Source organism: Uloborus diversus, chromosome 5 (genome assembly GCF_026930045.1).
Source record: "Uloborus diversus isolate 005 chromosome 5, Udiv.v.3.1, whole genome shotgun sequence".
Lineage (NCBI taxonomy): Eukaryota > Metazoa > Arthropoda > Arachnida > Araneae > Uloboridae > Uloborus > Uloborus diversus.
The window spans coordinates 125,835,328-125,860,744 of record NC_072735.1 but is presented as its reverse complement, the minus strand read 5'-3'; the positions used below and the strand labels follow the sequence as shown (position 1 = coordinate 125,860,744).

Below are 25,417 nucleotides of genomic sequence, written 5' to 3'. Positions count from 1 at the left end.
TACTATTTGAACATTTAGCACTTAGTCTACATTTATTTTTAAATGTTTTAAAGTCTGATAATTTCTTTCTTCTGGATGAAATGTTGATTAGCTGTATGAAAAAGTTGAATTGTTGTTGCTATATTAATGCTTAACTAACATTGAAATACTGTAAAATCACCTATTTTTGCTAGCCATAGTTTTCATAATAATGAGATAGTGGTTATTTTTGCAAGCTTAAAAATTTTGCGAATTTTATAAAAAGCAGTATAAAGTTGAAATATTTTATGAGGCTTAAATGTTTGCGATTACGACAGGGTCGCAAAAATTAAAGCCTCTTAAAAACAACTGCTTTTACAGTAGTTGCAGAGAACAAGTTACTTCTTTATGTTACTACTTTGTAGAGTCGGTCAATTTTACCTTTTTTTTTTAAAAAAATCACAAATACCTGTAATGGAAAACGTGAATTGGCATCAAATGTTTTTAAAAAAAATGTTTCAAATCAAAATAAAGTTGGTTCTCTGTTTAGTGACACTTTATTTAACGACTTACTTTTTATAAAGACGACATTTCATGGTCCCAGACCCTCCACTGTAGTTTTAGAAATATTCTGTTTAAGGATGCATTCTACTTAAGGACAATTTTTTGAGGTCCCCTAAAAGTGGTTAAATAGAGAATCAACTGTGTATTTTAAGCACAAGCCCTTAAAGTTTTGCCAAATATGAAAAAATTTAATTTTTTAAATTTTTATGTATGAATTTTTTAATCACCAGTAGTGAAAATAGTGGCCCAGTAACTGTTTGTTCATGAAAAAATATATATAAAAATTTTGCTATCGTATAATAAGCTCTTTGCCAAGCCCTTGAAGTGTTACCAAATATGTAAAACATAGTGTTTCATTTTAAAATCTTTAATATTGTATGATATCAGAATGGAGGCAAGTGGTCTCCGACGGGGTGGCAATTGCTCTCCTGCCTCCACCTGAGCGCCACCACTGGTTACCCTTCTTTGAACCCTTTCCAATACACAAATATTTTTCCTCAGATAAGACGACCAAAACTGCACAGTATACTCCCAACCACAGGAGAAAATTTCCTTTTTTCCGTGGGCAGGTAAAGAGCAGTAAGTAAATACTGCCCATTTCCTGTAAAATGTTGCTAAAAAAGCAGTTACTGCTAATTACCACTGATAAAAAAAATGCTTTTTTTTCTGCGGCAACCAAATAAAAATGTTTGTGCCATAAAACTATAGAAATATAGATTTCAAAAATGCAAAAAAAATGAAAATCAAAAAATCTGCAGTTACTGCTGTTTACCTGCACTCAGCAGTATTATATGTATTATTATATGACATTACATAATTTACAAAAAATACTTGGGTTTTGTATTCATGTAATACAGTGAAATACGTTTAACACGAAAATGCTTAACATGAAAAATCGGTTTGCGCAAACTGGTATAGCAATACGGACTGTATACTGCACACTTAAATAGAAATCTTTTAACATGAAATTCGTTTATCATGAAAAAAAATTTCAGTCCCTTCAGCTTCGTATTAAACGTTTTCCACTGTATACCAAAAAGTTTCGAAAAAGCACCTTTTCTTTTAAAAAATTTGTTAAAAAGTACACCTTTATTTGAATTTAAGTGCCTTTTTATCTGAAAGCTCACTGCCCCTTTTTTTGGTCCGTATTTTAAAATTTACACTACTTTAAACTCGTAATTTAAGTTTTTGTTCTTTTATTTCTGCAGATATCCAATTGGAAATAAAACACTTCCAAATTTTAAAGCATGGGTAGAAAATACATTTGGATTAGACTTGAGCAAAAAGTTTTCAGCACAGGTATTTATTTTTAAAACAAATTTTTAATATAACAAGTCATAGCATAAAATTTATAATCAAATTTCATTTATTTTTATTGTTTTTCTGAAACTATCCTGCATTTAATAGTGTTTAGTTACTAAACAGAATAAAAATTTTCTGGTTGTCAATTCTAAATATGAGTCTTTTTTGTAATAGAATGACCTGCTCGTGTTTTTCACTTCAAGTTTGATAACTGAGAATTTTTATTGCATTGATCTTATTGTGTTGCTCCATAAGTCCCTGTACAAAAAGAGTTGTTTCAACAAAATTATGTGTGCAGTTGGTTTTTGTTACTATTTCAAGTTAGTGAATTATTTGTTATTTCAGACAAATAAAGATAGTTAAGACTTCAATTTCCAAGTTCCTGAATCCCATTCTTCCTAACATTACCTAAGATCCTCTAAAGTTTCATTTTTGGAACTTTAACATCAAAAATTGTCGTGGAAAAGAAATTAAACCCTATCTCTCCCCCCTAACAATATCAAAAATGTCCTGGAAATATGTTTTTATGACTTAAATTTGGAAAAAATTATTGGAAAAGGAAATGTGCCCTCTCCCTAATATGACCTGTAATTAATTCAGTGAGTAGTGATAGTGGATGTAAACAAAGCAATGTGGCACTTGACGATACCGTTGTCTGATTGGTGATGGGATGGCGAAAACAGCACCAAAAAGATGAGCGAAATGTTCCTGAGAAGAATCGCCAATCCAGTGAGTAATTCCTAACATTTGCATATGTTGGCCCCAAACAACAACCAGTGGCTTAGCTAGGAGGGGGCGGTCCGCCCCGGGCGGCACTCATTCGGAGCGGAAATTTACAAATCTTAATACATCCGATGTAAAAAGAATTCACTTATTTTCACATAAGCAAGTTATGCTTTCTGCCTAAAGTGGCATTTTTAGGATGTTATTTTCAAAAAGTTTAAGAGCCATCTGATTTAAAAATTTTTTTTTGAGATTTGACCATCCCTCAATACCTCGAAAAATATCCTACACTCGTTTTTGAATCTTCGGTACCCAAAAATTTCCAAAGTGAGAGCATGGTAGTTTTCCCCTTTCTCAGTGTCACCAAGGATAGCACAAAATTGATTTCAATTTTAAAAATACTTTGGGAGGAAGAAGCCCTTGTTTTTCTCCTGCCTAAAATTGCGTTTTTAATACTTCAATTTTGGAAAATTTCCTTGAGGATCTGCTGACCTTTTAATGCCATCAAAGAAGGACTGAAACTGACTTCAACTTTGAAAATAATACTGGGAGAAAACCCTAATCCTCCATTCCTAATTTACTAAACATTTCCATTGCTAAAAATTGTGCAAAAAATATGGAAATTAATAAGTTTTCTTTCATCTTAAAATAAGTTTTAGTTTTATTTAAAATACTTTTGACCATTTAAAGTATTAACTTTTTCTCAACAAAAGGGTGGCAAATTGAGAAATCACCCTGGGTAGCAGAATCTATAGCTATGCAGCTGACAACAACCCCCTTTGTTTACTTCCTCTATCAATTCTCCCTGAATGAAGTATAAGAACATCTGAAATCGTGTTTTTAGCACTACAGTTTGGAAAAATGTGCATGGTTGACCCCACTATCGCTGCCCGAATATTACATTTTTAGTTTTAATTGGTAATTCTCTTTGTCGGCATTTATAATGCTGTTCTCCTGATTCATAATATGCCTGATATATCTAGAGCTCATATTAATAAATTTTAAAAACAGCACAAGAGCTCTCATTCAAATTCAGCACCAAGCAGTTTGAATGAAAGATTTTCAAAAATTCATTCCAGTAAAATTTTAGTGCTTTATTTCCTGAAAATTGTTAGTCATATTGTTTTTGTGGAAAAAACAGAAAAAGCTTTACAACATAATTCCTGTAAACCAAAATAAAAAGTCCTTTATTTTTAAAAAAATTAAATCAATATCCTCTAGGTATAGAGACTGTAGGTTTTTCAAAATTATCCTCCACTCTTAGTTTATTTCTAGGTGCACCCCTGCACAAGATCATACCACAGTTTTTCAACATAAACCCTTTTAACTAAATACTTGTATGTTTGCATGCTTGCGTTCAGGATGCAGCGATTATACTACACATTGATGTAAAGATGTAAATTTTCAATTCCATCATGTTTTCTTTTCTTTTTTTTTTATACAAATACAAATACAAAAGTGACGACCAGCAACAGGCTCTGGGCCCATCTAGACTGTTCCTAGTCAATTTACTATCCCCAGTGAAGATCAAGGGCCCTCTTAAAATTATCTACTCCTTTGCTCATTACCACCTCTTCCGGTAAACTGTTCCGAGGTTCCACTACCCTGCTAAAATAATAATTTTTCCTAACATCCATGTTAGCCTGAGATTTAAATAGCTTAAAACAATGACCCCTTGTCCTGTTTTCAGTACTAAACTTCAGCCCTGTAACATCTTTCATTTTAATAAATTTGAACAACTGAATCATGTCCCCTCGGTCTCTTCTTTGCTCAAGACTGTACATTTTTAGCCTTCTAAGCCTGGAATCATAGTCTAAGTGAGAAAGTCCATTTATTAGCCTTGTAGCTCGCCTTTGAACCCTTTCCAATACATTAATGTCTTTCTTAAGATAAGGAGACCAAAACTGAACAGCATACTATAAATGAGGTCTTACCAAACTTCTATATAAGGGCAGAAGAACTTCTTTAGATTTGTTTGAAATAGATCTATTGATAAACAGAAGCATCTTATTGGCCTTGTTACTAGCAATGCTGCACTGTTGGCTAAACTTTAAATCCTGACTTATTAAGACCCCCAGATCAGTAACTTTGTCTGCCTGACTAATGACTGAACCTTGCAATTAATAACTTGTACACTTATTTCCATGCCCTAAATGTAGCACTTGACATTTCCCAACATTAACAGCCATACCCCATTTATCAGCCCACTCCGTAATATGATCTAGATCCTCTTGCAGCTGATTTGCTTGTTCTTCATTTTCTACAGTCCCCATAACTTTGACATCATCAGCAAAACAATTCATGTTCCCAGAAATATTTTTGTGAATATCGTTCATAAAGACAATGAACAAAACAGGCCCTAACACTGATCCTTGAGGAACCCCGCTTAAAACCTCACTCCAATTAGAATAATTTCCCCTTACAACTACCCTTTGTTTCCTTTCGGTCAGCCAGTTTTTTACCCAAATGAAAGTTTTCCCTCCTATTCCTATATCAGCTAATTTTGCTAAGTAGAGCAACATGCGGTACTTTATCGAAAGCTTTTTGAAAATCAATGTAAACAACATCTACAGGCTTCTTATTGTCCAAAGCCATGGTAACTTTGTCATAGAAATGTAATAAATTAGTTGCACAAGATTTACCTTTCCTGAAACCGTGCTGAAAACTAGTCAATAGATTATTAGTCTCTAGAAAATTTACTATCTTAATTTTTATCAAAGTTTCAAAAATTTTGCAAACCACCGAAGTTAGACTCACAGGTCTATAATTTCCCTCACTCCCTTTAGACCCTTTCTTGAAGAGCGGTGTAATGTTAGCCAGCTTCCAGTCCTCTGGCACTGTCCCAGAGTTATAAGAAGCATTGAAAATATTTACGATTACATCTGCTGATTCCTCCGCACATTCAACTAAAATTTTTGGATAAATATTATCTGGTCCCGGAGCCTTAGTCTCTTTAATTTTTTTCAAATGAAGTAAAACGTCATCCCTGGAAAATACAAAGTCCTCAAGCTGTACTATAGCTTGTGTCTTGTTGGTGTCAACTGTTGAGATACAGTTATCGTTAAAAACACTCCAAAAAAAGTTATTAAGAACATTAGCAGTATCACTATCGTCCTGAATTAAAATTCCGTGCTCATCAACCAGTGGCCCAATATGACTATTTCGTACTTTCCCCGAATTAGCGTATGCAAAAAACCTCTTGGGATTCTTGTTTATGTTATCTGCCAGTCTTTGCTCCAACTCTCTTTTCTGAATCCATACCAAATACAAATTTACGCCTTGCCTTGCAATATTGGAGCCTATCTGCACTGTGACCAGTTTCTCTAAGCCTATGAAAAGCAGCTTGCTTGTAATTTAGAGCGTCTTTAGTTTCCCTGGAGAACCACATTGGCCAAATTTTAGTGTTGATACCCTTTCTCCTAAAAAAAACATGATCCCCAACCGTTTTCGCTAGCTTTTCCTTAAACTCTGCCCACTGAAGATTCACATCGCTATTGTCCAATCCAGAAGAAAAAACTGCTTTCAAACTCTGCCTAAGTGCCACAAAATCAGTATTTCTGAAATTGGGCACAAACCTAAAATTCTCTACTTTGTGCGTATCAAATTTAATCCCAAACCTAATGCTGTTGTGGTCATTGTCTCTAATGTGTTCCCCTACACATAACCACTGAACAGAACCTTCCAAATCACAGAAAACTAAATCCAAAATCACGTCCTGTCGAGTTCCCTGAGTTACAATTTGATCTAAAAAACAGTCACCAATTACTTTCAAAAATTCCTCTTCTCTGCTATTACTATGGTAAAAATTATTCCAATCAATTCCTGGAAAATTAAAATCTCCCATTATAATGACTGACCCCTTGCTTGAAATGTCACTAATAATACTAAACAACTGTTCATCTTGACCCTGGCTTAAGTTGGGTGGCATATCAATCTCATTAGGTTTATCATTAATTACCAATTCATTGCAAGATAAAGTGTCTCTGACATAAAATAAAACCCCACCTCCTCTTTTACCTACTCTATCTTGTCTAAACAAATTATACCCAGCAATAGATAATAAATCATCATCACTTTCGATAGCCCATGTCTCGGTAACTCCAATAATATCCAACCTCTCGTCTATTGTTATGCTTTTCAATTCTTCCATCTTGTTCCTAATACTACGAGCATTTGTATAAAAAATCTTAAGTAAACCCATCTTACCTTTATTTAATGCTGCTCGATTATTTGAATCCCAACTGCTAAAATCTTTTCTCTTACTAGCCACCCTATTTCCGTTTCTACTAAAATCCCAATAGTTAGTATCCATTCCAATTCTGCTCCTTAAAGCATGCCCCCCGTTCCAACTTAGTTTTTTGATTCTGAATCCTCTAAAACCAAACCACTAACCATTTTGACCCCCGTAGAGGTCAGATGCAGGCCATCCCTAGCAATCCAATTACATTTACTCCACACATCAATAAACCTGATACTACGCTTAACGCAAATTTCCTTGAGTACCAGGTTCATACACCTAGCCTGTTGGTTTAACCAACTCCTATGCACTCCATATCTGGGAAGCAAACCAACCACTTGGACATTTGCAGAACAGTTGGTTGCTTTTCCAACAGAGAATCCATTTCCTTAGCAAACTCATTGTTGTTACTATGGCCTACATCGTTAGTTCCCACCCACAAATTAACTACATCCTCTTTATTAAATACCCCCTTGTTTTCAGCAACCCTATTTACATCTCTCACCCAAGCCCCTGGCAAGCAACATCTAGCCACCTTACGTCTAACTCTGCCTATTGAGTTTCTATTTACATCTCTCACCCGAGCCCCTGGCAAACATCTAGCCACCTTACGTCTAACTCTGCCTATTGAGTTTTCCACCTCACGCACCATTGAATCTCCCAAAATTATACCCTTTGTTTCCCAGTCTGTTGCCTCAGCAATAACTTTCCCCTTTACCTCTGGAATATTCGCACTATCTAACACACAGCTAATGCCCACCTCCTTTTTACTAACTTCCTCCTTTGCCTCTGGAATATTCCCACTATCTAACACACAGCTGATGCCCACCTCCTTTTTACTAACTTCCCCCTTTCCCTCTGGAGTGTTTACCCCATCTACACTCCTACAGCCTAATGCTAACTCACCCTCCAAAGTAAGCATTCTAACTCTGATTTCTGAGAGTTCAACACAGTTAGTGCAAATGAAATCATTCTCAGACTCATCCTTCCCCTTAAACAAGCAGAACATCTGACATAGGTCACAAGAAATCCACTTGTCCCCTTTACCACTTTTAACCTCCTTCATTATGCATATAACCCCCATTCTAGCTCAAAATGATACATTTAAAAGTCAATACAAAAATGCAAAATTGAAGAACTAAAACTAATTGTTAGAATTAGAAAGCATTGGAAGTAAAAGGTACAAAAATTACAAAATCCTAAGACAAGCAGTAAATTAAAATAAACAAGTTACACACTTAACAGAGCCCTCAGGCTTAACAACAAGAAATCAGCACATTTTAGGCTTAGCTACAAAGAATAGAAAAACACTTTAAGAAAGCAACTTAATCAAAAATAAGACTTAAAAGCACAAAAATGCTTAATTATATGATAAAATACAATAAAAAATACTGAAATTAAAGCAGTAAAATAAACAATTACAGTAAAAAATCACTTATCTCAGGAGCAGCAAAATATCACCCCAGGAACACTAGCGCCCTCTATCAGCGGAATGCCATGCCTTGAGAAAAAAAAGCTACAAATTTAAGAAATAAGTACCAATATGAGAAATGTAAAAGATAAGGAAAGGTAAAAATAGTGATATTTTAGCTTTATTATTACACCTTTTCATAACTAATATTATGCCATAAAAACTTAGGGTATCGAAGGATGCAAAGCTAGTAACATAATTTTTGTTGCATTGTACTTTAAAAAAATGTATCATTGCCTATTTTTTATCTGTAATTTTAATAGAAATTAAAACTTAAGTATCAAAATTTTACAGGCTGAAATAAGAAATGAAGATATTCCACAATCCATTCTAAATGACAAATTTATGGAGGCTTTTCAACAAATGAAAATTGATTATTCGTTGGATCCTCAAGATCGTCTCTTTAGAGCACATGGTACAATTCTTAGCTTCTTATTGTGAAATCATAAGAGTAAACTAATTTATGTTAATTTTTTTGTTTTAAATTCATTTTTGTAGGACATACCATGAGGGAGATATTTATCTTACGTGAAGGAATTTTTGAACGAGTTCCAGACATTGTCATATGGCCGAGTAGGTTCTTATAAATTTTGATTGAATATTTTAATTACAATTTGTTTAATTTTATTCATTTATTTATTTATTTATTTATTTATTTATTTATTTTTGTTACGATGTAATGTACACAGAACTTTAAAGACAATATAATCCGTTTTAAAATATTTTTTCTTATTTGGTTGAAATCTAAATCTAAAGATTGGTTATGCATTTCTACGAAATTTCTGTGGAGTGAGTAATGTGGTTCAAATTTTGAGTAATAATTTTGTTTGTTAAGAGACAAATCTGGAATGACAATTAATTAGATTGTGGCTAAAATTTTCCATTCCCAAACAAAAAAAATGGCCTATATGAATGAAAATTATTCATTGAAATTTTATTTAAATTCCTCATGCAATGTAAAACACTTGAAGCAAGCATCACCATATTACATAATGGGAAAAGGTAACTTGAAAGACATCTAACACATTCTGAATTATCAGGAGCTGTGTAGGCATTGTCCATTCAGGCTTAGACTTGTTATTGGAGTGTAATAGGTTCAAGTCATAATGTAACATAAAGAGGCCAGGTTTTAATGCTTGATTATGAAAAATAGCCAAATGCCTGTTGATATTGGATGCTTAGTTGGCTTATCTATGTCTATTTTCTTCAATCACATTTTTTATTTTCTTCCTTTGCAACTTCACAGAAAAGTATTATTTAACTGTTCTAAGTTTCATTTATTGTTATCAGTGAAGATGTTGGATAATAATCTGATGCAGTTTCTGTACTCAAAAGAAAACAAAAAGTATTTAACATAAACAAGATAAACAACGAAAACTAATAAGAACATAAACAACATAATAAGAACATAAACACCATAAGAACATAAACAACAAAAGCCAAACGACGCCTGAACTCCTAGACAAGATTCGTAAATAAGCTGATTGTTACCAATGGAAAGAAACAATTAAAAGTTCCTTATCTTTATATATTAATAGGCAAGCTGTTTTCTTTTGGTACTGATTTCTCCTCTGTTTGTGAACCGATTTCCTTCATTCTTTTTTTGTTCGGTAACTATTGCCGAGTTTTAGTGTCATCAATAAATTTTTTGAAATCGAATGCTAATTAACGGAGATATTAATAAAAAACGCTTTTTCGTCCTAAATGGCTCTTGTGGTGTAATCCACATTCATTCAGTTTCTTTTTGTTTCGATTTCCGGCGCCGATCGAGAGCTGTTGGCTGAATCCTTTCTCTGCGCGTGCTGGAAAGTTTATGATGACGTCATTGATTCGCATTTCTGAGGTCACTGAACTTTTAGCCAACCGCGAGAAAGTTTTGGTTTTGAAATGATTTGTATTGGACAGGGAACCGTTTCGAGTCGGTTATTTGGATGATGTAATTTTTCTTCTAGAAGCTTCCATGAAATGTTGATAAAAAGGCCACGCAACGTTTTTTAGGGGAGATCATATTTTTTTGCTTGCATCGGAACGCCGTGTTGAAGAGCGAAGGGTTCTTGGCCCGATTCGCTCGGCCGAGTATGGCTCCTAAGCGGTCCTTTAGTTCGGTGTGCCTGTATTTGATGAGTGATTGTTTCGCATTGTGTTTTACTGCTGTGCCATGATGTTTAATATGCTGTGACCACATGTCTGTTCTGCCACTGTTTTGTGCGTTTGTGCTGACCTTGCTTCCCGTTTGTAATGTGAAAAAGTGGGACAATAAATCGGTTATGTTTACGAACTCTCATGGATTATTCTTCGTTTGGACTTTCAGCTTTCCGTTACCCGGCATGAGAATTTCAGATGTACGTGAGTACCCTTCTTAAATATTTCGGTCTCAGTTCATGTTTGTAATGCCAACTTCTCCATTTTTATCATTTGCTCTCATAATGTATATTCATATCATGTCGGAGTTAGAGTTCTCCCATAACAATAAGATCGTATGATCGAGCCGTCAAATCAAACTATTAGTGAATTCACTTTGTCGCGGGGTGAATTCACCGTTCTTGGGTTTATGCTGAAATGTCTTTTATTTATTTAAACGCTCACCACTATACGGATTCACGTGCCGAACACAAGTTCACATCGTCTTTTTCCAACTCTGTAAAGGAGTACCCTAATTCCTCTATGGTCATTCAGGTTTAATGAGGTGTATAATTTCTTTGTCATTTACTCGGTGCAAATCAAATTCACTTCTACTTTTTCGAATGATTTTCTTAGCCTGTTCCCCGGCCTTCCCCACACAACTACGCGACATTTTTGGTGCGTGACCAGTCCCATCTTTGGCGTTGTGCCAGTTCTTTTTCTTGTGAAACCGAGCTCATAAAAAAAAAAATTAAATAAATTTGTGACACTTGATATTATGGGAATGAACTCTAACGCTCAGTGGAAATTGTTTGCTTGTACATCTACTGTTGAAAAATTGTTTCTTGTTGAAATTTATGTCATTCTAAGTCAAGTGAAATTTCTGGTTGTGCATTAATTTTTCTTTGACCATGCCTGCTAAAAGAAAAACCCGTCAGGTTGACTCAACTTTGTCAGCCGTGTCCAACACTGTTGATAATGCTAGTGTGACACAAACCCCTCAAATTGCTGCATCTTGTAGAACTTACAGTTCTGGCAGATCCCCATTCATGCTCAATGTTGCTAATTTTAGTGGAGATCCCGCTGAAACACAATATTTTGTAGAGCAGGTTAAAGATATAATTAGTGTTAATTCGTGGTCTGAAAAAAAAGGTGTCTTGTACATTAAAAGTAAATTGTCAGGAGCAGCACTTAAATATATTTTAGAGACACCAGATTTAAGGTATTCTGACTCAGTTACAAAAGTAACTGATGCATTGTTATCATTTTTTAAGCCGGTGGTTAATACTTATTCTATGAAGGACTTTCACTCCATTAACATGGAACAATCAGAGTCAATTTTGAATTTGGCTCATAGAATAAAATTAATTACCACTAGTGTTTTCAAAATTAAGAATCCTGAATTTCAAAATGAAATAATGTACCAAAAATTGTTGTCTACCATTCCGTCAGACTTTAGAGTCAAAATTTTAGAACTTGACATCAAGTCATTTGACTTGGCTGTAAAAAAAATTGAGGAATTGCAAAAATTGAAAGATGATGTTAAATCCTATGAGAATCCTCAATTTTCTGATGAACATGTTTTGGCACTACAGGAAAAAATTGTTTCGCTAGAACAGCAACTGGATCAAAGTAAAAGGGGTGTTCAGTCTAAAGCTAAACAAAATGATGGTTATCCAAAACAAAAATTGTTTGCTTCTCAGGAGCATTTGGACACTATTCCTAGTAATTCTGCTTGTGAATCTAAACAATTTGAGGTGTGGTCAAGACAATTTCCTCAAAACCGTCAATTCAGAAAACTGTTGTGCAGATTTTGTGGTAAAGCTGGTCATGTGCAAGAAAGATGTTTTGTGTATTTAAAACAAATGAACAACAGTGCTCGATTTCAAAATCGACGACTTAGGTCTAATATTTCTCGTGGTCGAAACATTTTTTTCAGCCAATCTCATAATTCAAATTTTGAGCCCTTGGGCCGTTCTGATTATTTTGAAAGACCTGTGTCGGGAAATTTTTCTAATACTGATAATCAATCGAATTCTAGAGCCATTAGATATAATTTCAGAAATGATAATTATCGTCAAAATCAGAGGTTTAATAACAGGTTCAGAAATCATCAGGTGAACTGTCTGAGTTTTTTGAGAATTATAAAAGATAAAATTCAATACAATGATATGGGTACACAGTATTCTCCCATTAAGTGTGTTAATGCTTCCCAAACATCTTTTGTGTATTCAAACAATGAATCTGACCCACAGGCATCAGAAAAAATTTTGTCTTTTCAAAATTGTGCACCAGTGGTAACCTCTGATCATCAAATTCAAAATAGAAGTCTGTTGGTACAAAACCCAGAGCCCAGATTTCACTTTCCACAGCCAGTTCACCATACTGCAGAGTTTTTGCCTAATTATAGTTATAATTTCTGTCCAAACAAAGACAAAAATGTTGTTAATTCTTGTCCAGGTGGTAATTCAAATGTTGGTATGGTACATGATGCAAAGGACATGAGTTCCTTGTGTTCTGTAAATCAAAGCAATGTCTTAAATGCCACACAAAATGCTAACATGAACTCTAATGATCTGTATCATAATTGTGGTGTTGATTTTCCTGTACCTCCTCCACCTGGTTTTCATAATTTTTCTGAAAATAATATGTCTTTTACACCTCATAATATTCTCTTTGTACCACAACCACCTATTTTCAATAACTCGGTGCCAAATTTTCATAATGTAAATCCTTCTGGCCAAAATAATTCTACTCGTGGTGGTAATGTGTCAGATCTGACTCGCTCTAGTGGTCATACTTACTCGAGACCTGTTCAAAAATCCACCGGTGTCATTAAAATTGGCAAAACTCTTGCAACTCAAACTTCTCCTGTGAAAAATAAGTCGTCATTGTCGGTTGAAGCTCAGGAATTTATTCCTGCAGCTCTGGTAAATGTAAGATTACAAAGTTCACATCATGAGGACTTGTCAAATAAGTTGCCATTAGTCAAAGTTCAAATTTCTAATTTGTTTTTTCCTTTTTTAATCGATTCTGGAGCTAGTCTTAGCATTTTGAGTGATGATGTTGTCCAGAAAATTAAACAAATTGTCAAAATCAAAAATTTAGGAAGACGAATAACTGTATCCACTGTGAATTCCAGTGTAGATTTTATTTCATGTGTAGAATTCTCATTTAAAATTCAAAGTAATTTCTTTCGTCATTCTTTCTACACTATGAATATCAGAGATAATTCTCCATTTGTGGGAATTCTTGGTTATGATTTCTTAACTAAACATAACATGTATATTCTACCTAAAGAGAATGCATTATTTTATGACGGTAACAAATTTCCTTTGTTGAGGAGCCCTCATGAACTTGACAACAATGTGAACTTGTGTAATAATTGTAGTGCTTACACATCTCCCAGTTTGGAAGCAATGAATAGAGTTCAGGTTTTTTCTAAACAGTTTGTTGAACCAAAACAAACTGCTCTCATTAAAGTTTTTGCTCATGGGAAGTTAGACAACAAATCACATTTTTTGTTTACAATTTGTGATTCGGTTAATTCAGTTAAAATTGAAGAGTCGATAATTTCTATTGATGAGGATCCGAATGGGCAGCTGTGCAAGAAAAATTCTTTTTATCTATATGTTGAGAACAATTCTTCTCAGAAAGTTCATCTCAATAAAAACATGACTTTGGGGCACTTGAGTTGATTTTCAATTCACTCATGATTATCCAATTAAGGCGCTTCCTTTCCCCATACCTCAGAGTCTTCAAGAAGAAGCTAAAAATCAATTAAATCAGTTACAAGAGGCTAACGTGGTTTCTAGGAATTTATCTAACTACGGTTGCCCCTGTCTCCTGGTGAAGAAAAAAGATGACGGATCAGGTGTACAAAAGTACAGATTGGCCTTAGACTTAAGACTTTTAAATGCCATAATTGTTCATTCATCTTACCCGCTTCCGAAGATCCATTCCCTGATCAACTCATTATCAGAATACAAATATTTTTCAACTTTGGACTTACATGCTGCCTATCATCAAATTGATTTACCAGAAGAGTACCGAGACAAATTTTCCTTCACTACACCTTGGGGTACTTACGCTTTTCACAGAATTCCTTTTGGCGTGGCCAGTGGAGCGAGCATACAACAACATTATTCTGACACCGTTTGTGAACAAACAAACATGGATGGAATCTTTAGTTATCAAGATGATTTGATTGTAGCTTCAAGAACCTTTGATGAGATGAAGGTTAAGCTTCAGAAACTGTTTTCAGTCCTTAAAGACTTTAACTTGACTCTGTCACCAAAGAAATGTCATTTTTTCATGGACAAAATAGATTACCTGGGATTCCAGATTTCACAACATAAAGTCTTGCCAATCTCGTCAAATATTGTGAAAATTACTTCCTTTCCTCCACCAAAAACAAAGAAGCAGCTGAAGCGTTTCATTGGTATTTGCTCATATTACAGAACACTCATATACAAATTTTCTGATTTGATTCATCCACTGAATCAGTTGACCCATCCTAAAGCAGTTTTTAAATGGACAGGTGAAGTAAATGAATGTTTTCAAAAATTGCAAGAAGTGTTTTTCAAGAATCCATATATTGTTCAACCGAATTGGAATGAGAAATTCTATGTGAACACAGATGCAAGTGGACTGGCAATAAGTGGTATGCTCTTGCAAAAGAGGGATGGTTTGTTTATCCCAATCTCTTTCTTTTCGAAATTGCTTTCTCCAGCTGAAACAAGGTATCCTGCTATAAAGCTAGAATTGATGGCAATTGTGAAGACTCTCGAAGCATTCAAGTCATACATATTTAATCGCCACATCTTTTTATTATGTGATGGCAAAAGTCTGAAATTTTACAGTAAAAACTCGTCTCCTGCATCTTTAACTACTCGGTGGCTAATGACTTTATCTGAATACAATTATTCCTTCTTACATTTGGCTGGTGAAAAAAATTTATTTGCTGACATGCTCTCTCGCACAGACCTTACAAATCATCAAGTTGATATAGTATCAGATCCTTCTTTGTTACGTGATAATCGAATTAACCCTGTGGTTGACACAACTTTCGATAAGGGGGAAGTTTTACCGGAAATTGTTGAAGTGTATGAGGATAATACTGGGAATTGTGTAAACACTGATGGTTCTGATCAAAATGTTAATTTTGTTGATAATGTACAGAATTCTGGTACACTTTTACAACATTGTGTTAATGTGTTGAGTTTAATTGATGTTGGAGAAAAGGAGAAAGATCCTTTGTTGCAAGTAACTCAGTCGACAATTTTAAAAGAGCAATTAAAAGATCCTAAATTATCTGTCATTTATAATAATATTCTTAATAGAGTTGCTCTTGAGAAACATAACAAATTTTGTATCCATCCTGAAACTTTGGTTTTAATGATGTGCAAAAGTAATTCATCTAATGATGATCAGGAAAATTTGAAAATTGTCATTCCTGATTCTTTAAAAGCTAAAGTTTTAAGTATTGCTCATCATTCACATCTTGGCATAAATAAGACTTATGCATTTCTAACTAAAAATGTTTATTGGGAGAGAATGTATGTTGACTGCTTAAATTACTGTGCTAGTTGTACCAAGTGCATTCAGGCTAAGCCTCATCGTATAAACAAAGCACCCTTTCAGGAAACCTTTTCACCTGTTAAATGCAATCAACTAGTGACACTCGACATCGTTGGACCCCTCGGCAATAACAAATATATCTTAACTGTCATTGATGCCTTTTCGAGACACTTAGAGTTGTATATTTTGAATAATATAACTGCTGTGTCAGTTGCTAAGTCTTTCTTTAAATACGTCACTTTGTTTGGTAGACCTGAATTAGTTTTGACAGATCTTGGTTGTCAGTTCAATTGTGAACTATTTGCTAAATTTAATCAGCTTTTTAATATTCAGTTAAGGCACACTACGTCGGCTAATGCCCAAGCTAACACTCTGAGTGAGAGAGTGAACCTATCCATTAAAACTTCGATTAAAGCTTTGCTAGCATCAGGTCTTGATTTTGATTATGCTGTTGATGTTCATAAAGCCTGTTATAACGCGTCCACACATTCAACTACTGAATTCTCTCCTAATCTAGTTCATTTCGGTCGAGAATTATCATTAATTACAGACATTGTTAATTTTAATATTAATCCATCTTTGGATTCGGCTTTTGAATTGCACAAACTTTTAGAGCAATTGCAATTTGTTTATCGGGAGGTTTACCAGAATTCTGTAAGTAAGAAGTTGGCACAAAATGAGACCCAAAATTCCAATTGTAAATCTCGAAAGATCAACGCAGGCGACTGGCTGTATCTTAAGTCGAAAAATAAGTTTCGTCCATCCTTTAGTGGACCTTTCTTTTGTAAACGTATAGTATCTCCTGTTCTTGTGCTCATTCAAGAACTGAATAATAAAGCGGCACCTCTGAAAAAGATACACATCAACCGATTGATCAAGGTCCAGAAACGTCTTCCTTATCTTCAAGAAAATCAGTTGCCAAACGATGATGTTGTTCAGCGTCCTGATTCGCCTCAACCGTATCAACTCCCTGTTCCTGATGAGCCGGTTGACATACCCGTGTTGCGACCACCTTCACCTGAAGTGAGTGTCGATCGACTGGATGCTGAGCCGCCTGTCCTGTCGCCCCATCAGAGTCCGAATGCTGATGCTGTGCCCTCTGCTTGCTTTTCCCGGGATGCCAGTCCCTGTGGTGATGCTCCAGTGCCTCCCAGCCCTCGAGCTTCAATTCCTGATCCAGAAATGAGATGTCCCTATCCGTTAAGAAACCGCCGTTAGTGCCTCTTCTTGTGTCCATGCGTGCTACTGCCTTGATGAGATCTGCTGCCTGCCTGATGTTTTGGCTGACCTGCCCTTCAGATGTGATCGCCTGCTCCCAATGATGTGTTTGACTGTGTCTGAACCAGCTGCTGATGAGCCTTTGGTGTCCTCCTGTCACCTGACGTTGTGCCATGCCTGTTGACGTCCTCATGTGGTAGCTGACGACATTCTTTTGGTGTAACACTCTCACGAACTTTTTTTTCTTTTTCAGCAAGAACTTTTAAATTCAAAATTCAAGATTGACGAAAAAAAATGAAGAAAATTTGAACTGGTCTCCTGAAAAATTCAAGTAAAATTTTTGTTCTTCTGGAACTTTCTTCAATTACTCTCACGGTCAAGTATTTGTAAAATTTTTTTTTTGCTCAAAATTTATTCTTTTGCATTGCAGTACTTTCTTGGTAGGTTTGGAGTTCCATGTGCATGATGAGTTGACCTATGCTGTGGCGGAAAATTCATTTTGGCTGCTTGTTGAAATTGTAAAATTTTTTTTATGTAAATCATGGTTAGGATAACTCTTTACACAAACAAATATTGGTTAGGGAAAATATCTTTTTTGTTTCAGTTTGTTTTCTTTTAACAAAGAAAAAAAAAGTATCAAGGTGTTTTTTTTGAAAAACACAAAATTTTTTCCTTTTGATTTTGAAAATTGTTTTGTCCCATTTTAAATGTTTTTCAGAAGTTAGTTTGTTGCTTTCAGTACAAAGAGTACCTCTTCTTGTGATGCAAATAGTATGCGGGCTGGATGAGATCATTTCTGATCATTTCATCATGCATGGTTGGACTGCTGTGCAGCCTCAGAATCGTCTCGAGAGGTCAAAATTGTCAATGCAAATGCAGTTTTCGATTGTGCATGCAGTTGTGTTTGGTTTTGGTTTTCTTGAAAGCTCTGCTTGTCCATCGCGGCCGTACATTTTCTTTTAATTTTGTGAGTCCCCTTTTTTCATTGGAACCGGCACTAGTCCCCGCATCTCAAGAATTGTTTTTTCTGCTTTGTGCAGCTTTCACCAACGTCTTCTGATTTGTTTTTTTTGACAAAGAAATTTTTTTTGTTTCATTTTTGATCATTTGTTTTTCATTGAAAAATTTCATTTGTTTTTGATTTTCGTTTCTTGTGTCAGGATAGTGTATGGAGCATTATGAAATTTGACAGCCATGTGGGGTTATATATATATCAGAGTGATTGAATTGTTTTCAAGTGCTGTATATGCTGTTCTTGATGCATTGATGTAAATATTTGAATTGTGTATTGTCACTTTTGTTTGCCCTTTTTGCAGGTTGACTGGTTGAAATGATTTGCTGAGTGTGAAAGGTTCATTTGATGGTACTTCTTGGTTGGGTTGAGCCCTGTTGAAATTGGTGCACCTACCTAATGATGTTGCTTTCCTTCCTTTTTCCCCATTTTGGTGTTGTAGAGGTACATTTTTGGCTATCTAAATTTGTTCAGATCTGATGCCTTTTTTATTTCGACCTCAAAATTTCACAGATTTGGAAAATTTTTTTTTTTTTTTTTTTTTTTGTACAAAATTGATTTGTGAAGTGAAGAAAAAAATCTTCCTTCATGCCTCATTCAAAATTGTAACCTTCTTGGAGTACCAATTGAATGATGTGTGAAAACTTGAAATGAATGATTTGAATGATGGGCATTCTGCGTACACATGTATATTTGCTTTGTTTGTTTGTGAAATTCCATTTTTTTTTTTGAAGTGAATTTAGAGCATGCAAATTTTTTTTTGTGATATAATTGAACAGTTAACATCTCTGATCAGAGTTAATGCTGTAAATGTTTTTTTCTTTTGGTTGAAGTGTGTACACACATTTTGAGTTTGAGATCCACTAGTGGTTGTAAATATTGCAGAATTGAAATATGGCCATTTTGTATATTTTGTTTTGACTGGAATGAAAAGTTTTGTGCATTTCTCAAGTGAAATTTTTTTTTTTTTTTTTGATTTTGATTGAAAGTTTGATGCACCCATGTTCTGTGTTAGCTGAAACACTGTATGTATAAAGTGAATTGCATTTGAATTATTTTGATTGCATGATGTGTAAATATTTTGAAATAATTTCAAGAAAATTTTTGAAATGGAAGCAAGGTTTTTTTTTTTGGAAATAAGTTTTGAATTTGATATTGTGAAATGACATGTCAAAAATTTAATGCATCAAATTTTTGTTGTTTAATACTGGTTTGAAAAATGTTGTGTATCCTTGTACATATGAAGAGGAATGAAAGAGGATTTTTTTTATTTGGATACAATTGAGAGGCTTTGCAAAATTTTTTCTGGCCTTTTCGTGGAACCTTTGAAAACGAAATTTTTTTTTTACACTTTGAAATTGTTTGGCCATGTTGCTCTTTGTTTGTTTGTATGGCATTTTGAAAATTTGTATGGTTGGCCATGCTTGATGACATTGTACATATTTGATGTAAAAAGAAAATTTGTGGCAACTTTGAAATTTGAAGAGTTTCGTTTACTGATGCTCTCTTGGGAAATTTTCAGGCTCAATTGGAATTAGTGAAGTTTGAGGCTGTTTTTGCCATGTTGCAAAATTTTTGAAAATCTGAGCCTTTGTAAATAGTTGTTTTCCCAATGATTGTCCCTTTTGTGTGGCACATTTTTTTTTAGAATTTGAACATTTTGGGTTACGATGAATCTGATGCACATTAAATTTTTTTTTTTTTGATCTCCATCTTCAGGCAAAAAATTTTTTTTCACACCTGCTCTCAAAGGCAACTTTACAGCGTCTGCTGTGTGCCTGTGTCTATTTGTACTGGTTGTACTTGACGTTTTTTTTGGCTGCCCGGAATTTTTTTTTTTTTTTAAAACTTTGTCAAGGGGGGGAAATGTGGTGTAATCCACATTCATTCAGTTTCTTTTTGTTTCAATTTCCGGCGCCGATCGAGAGCTGTTGGCTGAATCCTTTCTCTGCGCGTGCTGGAAAGTTTATGATGACGTCATTGATTCGCATTTCTGAGGTCACTGAACTTTTAGCCAACCGCGAGAAAGTTTTGGTTTTGAAATGATTTGTATTGGACAGGGAACCGTTTCGAGTCGGTTATTTGGATGATGTAATTTTTCTTCTAGAAGCTTCCATGAAATGTTGATAAAAAGGCCACGCAACGTTTTTTAGGGGAGATCATATTTTTTTGCTTGCATCGGAACGCCGTGTTGAAGAGCGAAGGGTTCTTGGCCCGATTCGCTCGGCCGAGTATGGCTCCTAAGCGGTCCTTTAGTTCGGTGTGCCTGTATTTGATGAGTGATTGTTTCGCATTGTGTTTTACTGCTGTGCCATGATGTTTAATATGCTGTGACCACATGTCTGTTCTGCCACTGTTTTGTGCGTTTGTGCTGACCTTGCTTCCCGTTTGTAATGTGAAAAAGTGGGACAATAAATCGGTTATGTTTACGAACTCTCATGGATTATTCTTCGTTTGGACTTTCAGCTTTCCGTTACCCGGCACGAGAATTTCAGATGTACGTGAGTACCCTTCTTAAATATTTCGGTCTCAGTTCATGTTTGTAATGCCAACTTCTCCATTTTTATCATTTGCTCTCATAATGTATATTCATATCATGTCGGAGTTAGAGTTCTCCCATAACAATAAGATCGTATGATCGAGCCGTCAAATCAAACTATTAGTGAATTCACTTTGTCGCGGGGTGAATTCACCGTTCTTGGGTTTATGCTGAAATGTCTTTTATTTATTTAAACGCTCACCACTATACGGATTCACGTGCCGAACACAAGTTCACATCGTCTTTTTCCAACTCTGTAAAGGACTACCCTAATTCCTCTATGGTCATTCAGGTTTAATGAGGTGTATAATTTCTTTGTCATTTACTCGGTGCAAATCAAATTCACTTCTACTTTTTCGAATGATTTTCTTAGCCTGTTCCCCGGCCTTCCCCACACAACTACGCGACAGCTCTTTCTACCCGAATGGATGGTCCAATTTTTTGGAATTTTATATGTTTGGAAAGGTCTTTAAAAAACACTCCTAACGAAAAAATTGTTAGGGCTTGCAAGGTCCAATAACCTAAATCCACTAGAAAAAAAGTTATAAGCGTTTTTTAGTTAGCGAAACTCAAAATTTTTAATTTTATCTCTTTTCCATTGTTAAATTCATTGTTGGAAGCGTGAAACGTTAAGTTTTAATTGATTTTTCAAACCGCTTTTTCTACACAAAAAATGCATTTTAGCGCTTCAAGCTTGGTATGGTTGGAAAGCTCATGCAAAATACTTTAAAACACGTTCTACCCGATTTTACCGTTCGAAAACGCCAACCCGCTAGAAGCAATTAAAAGTTAGTGAAAATTTATTTTTATTTGCTTTTTCACATGAGATAGTTAGCGTGTAGAAATTGCTGGATAATATTGTGGTGTTGCCAATTCTCGCTTGAACATAAGGAAATGAAATACTTGCATTTGTTTTTATTATTGAGGCTTTTTGGATAACTACGGGCATTTAAAATATTTTCATTTTGATTAGGTTTTCGCGATTTTAATATTTAAATGAATTATTTTATGGAGTGAGGGATGACTTTCCAGCTCCCAATTATACCTACATTTGCTATCACCACAAACAGATCTCAAGGTGAAACTTTTGATGAAATTGGCATATTATTACAACGTCCAGTGCTTTCGTGTGGACAATTATATGTTGCCGTTAGTAGAGCTCATTTGATTGTTGGAAATTTTATATTTAAGGGCAAGATCATGCCTGCTTTTACAAAAAATATTGTTTGTACAAAAATTTTACGTATTAAGGGTGTTTTGCAGTATCATTTCATTCAGAATGACTTCCATAATTGTGAAATTGGCAAACTTTATCCATTTTGGCACCAATGCCTGGACGAGAAATATTTTTCTTTTGCATACATAAAACGAGTACAGAAAGATCTATTTGCAAGGAACTGACTACAAATGAAGTCCGTCTTTAAGGTGGGGTTCATTAAATTGCAACCGTTCCTAACAAGGCGGAGGAAATAAATGACAAGAGGAACATACAATGGGGAGAATGGGACATCAAGCTTTTTTTTTTGATAAGAACGTTTATGAAAAACAGTGTGATGTGTGGCAAAGGGAAGAGGGGTTATGGTGAAGTGTGAAATTTTACGACAAAGGGGAAAGAATTTTGAAAAGTGCATTTGTCAGTTTTCCCCTTAACCGTAAACAAATCACAAACACGATTTAAAAAAAATTACACTATTATTGTGACGTCCCAGTGTTTTTGAATGGACAGTTTTAATGTATCAAGTAGGATTCGTTCATTTGACTGTTTGGAATTTAATAATTCTAACGGCAGAGGTCAAGGCAACTTACTCAATAATATAAAAAATTTTAAAAAGAAATATCGTTCATGCAGAAGTTTTACGTATAATCTGAGTTTTGCAGGCATTTGGGAAGATTGTTTTGGGACAATTGTTAAATTGGTGGGTGCTCTTCATCTATTGGCGTGAAATGTTTGGCACCAATTGCAGCTCGAGAAATGTTTTTACTTTGCATACGAAAACAAAAAGTAGGGAAATGTATATTTGCATACGGTTGCCACAAAATAGGGACTGTCCACGAATGAAGTCCCGATTTAATGTGAGGTTCACGAAATAGTAACAGTTTGTGACAAAGGAGAGGAAAGACATGACAAGAGGGGCATACAATGGGGTGAACGTGACAACAAGCCTTTTTATAATAGGAACGTTTATGAAAAACAGCGTGACATGTGACAAATTGAAGAGGGGGTTTAGTGAAGTGCAAAACATTGTGACAAAGGGGGGAGAATGTCGGAAATGTTGAAAATTATGACATCAGTTATGCACCGCTCTTAACAAAAAACAAATCACAAAGTCGACCTTTTTAAAAAATTGTACTATTATTACGATTCCCAGTGTTTTTGAATGGACAGTTATATGTTGACACAAGTAGAGTTTGTTCATTTGATACTTGGAAATTTATATTTCTAATGACAAAGAAGCAACTTACTCAGTAATAGTAGACATTCTATAAGTAATATTGTTCACGCAGAAGTTTTACGTATAAATTGAGTTTTGATGCTTCATTTCATACAGGAAGATTTCAAAAATTGTATAATTGGTGATTTTTTTTCCAATGGCTTCAATTTTTCTGTTTCCAATGCCAGCGTAAAAACTGTCTTTCCTTTGCATACGTAAACAAAGAGTAGGGAAATATTTATTTGCACAGGGTTATCACAAAGCAGCATGATGTCCAAAATAAAATTATTCAATCCAGCAATTTGTCAACCACACCATTTTCTCACTGGGGATGTTTCCTTCGATAAAAAATACTACTTTTAGTCACTGAAATAGATAGAATAAGAAAAAAAAAATGTTGAGCCAGAAAAAACTTTTATTTTCTCAACAGTTGTCTTTTTAAAACATTTTTGAATGTCTGATTACAGAAATAAGGCATGGTCTTTATGACGTTTTAAGTAATGTACTTTGGCGCGCGACTTCATTGCTGCGCTAAATATTTACAGTTTGCTCTCAACCGCGTTTTTGGGTTATGACAATTTGCACCATGCGCTAATGGCATCAATGAGTGGCATTTTATCGCTTTTGATGCCAAAAAATTAATTTCAATCTGCGCACCAATTAGAATAGTTTTTAAAAAATATTAAATTTATTCAAATTATTTAAAAAATGGTTAAACCTTTTGTTTTTTGAACATCCTCTTTCAGTAAAAAATACTTTGAAAATTTCGGAAATGACCCCTTTACCGAAATATCCCCTTTCATCCATTTATTTTGAGATTATAGGTTAAAAGAAAATTGGAATCAATTATTACTGTGGTATTGTGTGTCCGTATAAAAATTGTATCTTTTCAGATATGCAGTAAACATGAGAAAGAGTAGAAATAAAAATGTTGACAATAGTTAAACTCATACAAGTTTTCTCAAATATTCATTTATGAATATGGTTGAATTTCGACCACTGGGCGAACACTAGTATATATATATATATATATATATATATATATATATATATATATATATATATATATATATATATATATATATATATATATATATATATATATATTATCGAATTGATAAAATATTTCAGTAACTGTAATATGTTTTGGAACTTAAAATTTATTGTTATGGATTTATTGTGTTTTAAGAGCATTTGACAAGTATTAACTTTAAGAAAAAGAGTCTTGTGAAAATAATTTTTGATTTACAGACTTTAAAAATGAAAAAATAAACATGCTGTAAAACAAGCTTTTATTTAATTTATATCAAAGAAGAATTTTAATTATGTGTTTTAGAATTACATATTTACATGTTTTTAAAAAGAGAACATTCTCATCGTTTTTCTTTGAAAAGAAATAAAAAATGAGGCCTTTCTTTGCTTACATATATTTTTTTTAATATGCTCAGGTTAATGAAGTATTCTTAACCAAGAAAACAGAAAACATGATAAATTCTTAAGATAAACCATTTTAAAGAAAATGCTATAGTTAGAAACAAAAAAGTGCTAGAGTTAGAAACAAAAAAACTTTTTTTTTTTCCATAGAAAACAATGGATTATTTTAATATGTAATATTTTATTCCAGAATGCCACAATGATGTTTCAAACATTGTGATGTGTGCAAAGGAGAATAATGTTGTCATAATACCATTTGGAGGTAATTATACACAAGCTGAATTTTCTTATTATTGCTTTGGTTCATCATTTTTATAATGACATTCACTATTGAAACTTAAATTTGCTAATTCTCATTTATTTATTCAAAAATTTTTGATATAAAACTTTGAATTATTTCAAATTTGCCAATATTTCTTGAATTTTTTATGTCATCCAGCATTTATTAAAATTTTTTAATTTTTTTTTTCCATTTTTTGAGATTCATTGTCTTACATGTCTTTGTGAATTATAATATGCTTGATCATTATGTCTTTCAATATTATGCCTTAAATATAGGTGGCACAAGTGTTTCTGGAGCTGTAGAATGTCCTTCTCATGAAAAGCGTATGATCATATCATTAGATACATCTCAAATGGTAAGTATAGTACTTAAGACTTTTCTCTGCAAAGAAGTATCTAAATATATGGTTGAGTTAAATTCCTTTACATAAATTATTTCAATTGCAGAACAAAATCCTATGGGTCAACAAGGATAATAATACTGCTCTTGTTGAAGCTGGAATTATTGGACAAGATTTAGAAAGAGAAGTATGGAAAATAATGC

General features: G+C 34.1%; 1 protein-coding gene across 1 annotated transcript in view; it reads left to right on the top strand.

Moving 5' to 3' along the window:
- The window catches only part of LOC129223128 (alkyldihydroxyacetonephosphate synthase, peroxisomal-like), a 73,699-nt gene that overhangs the window by 12,926 nt on the left and 35,356 nt on the right, over nt 1-25,417 (top strand). Inside the window, exons 3-8 of the mRNA XM_054857694.1 lie at nt 1,731-1,821; nt 8,550-8,670; nt 8,754-8,828; nt 24,782-24,853; nt 25,150-25,229; nt 25,321-25,401. Of these exons, the coding sequence (XP_054713669.1) occupies nt 1,731-1,821; nt 8,550-8,670; nt 8,754-8,828; nt 24,782-24,853; nt 25,150-25,229; nt 25,321-25,401 (520 nt within the window). The remainder of the gene's footprint in view (nt 1-1,730; nt 1,822-8,549; nt 8,671-8,753; nt 8,829-24,781; nt 24,854-25,149; nt 25,230-25,320; nt 25,402-25,417) is intronic.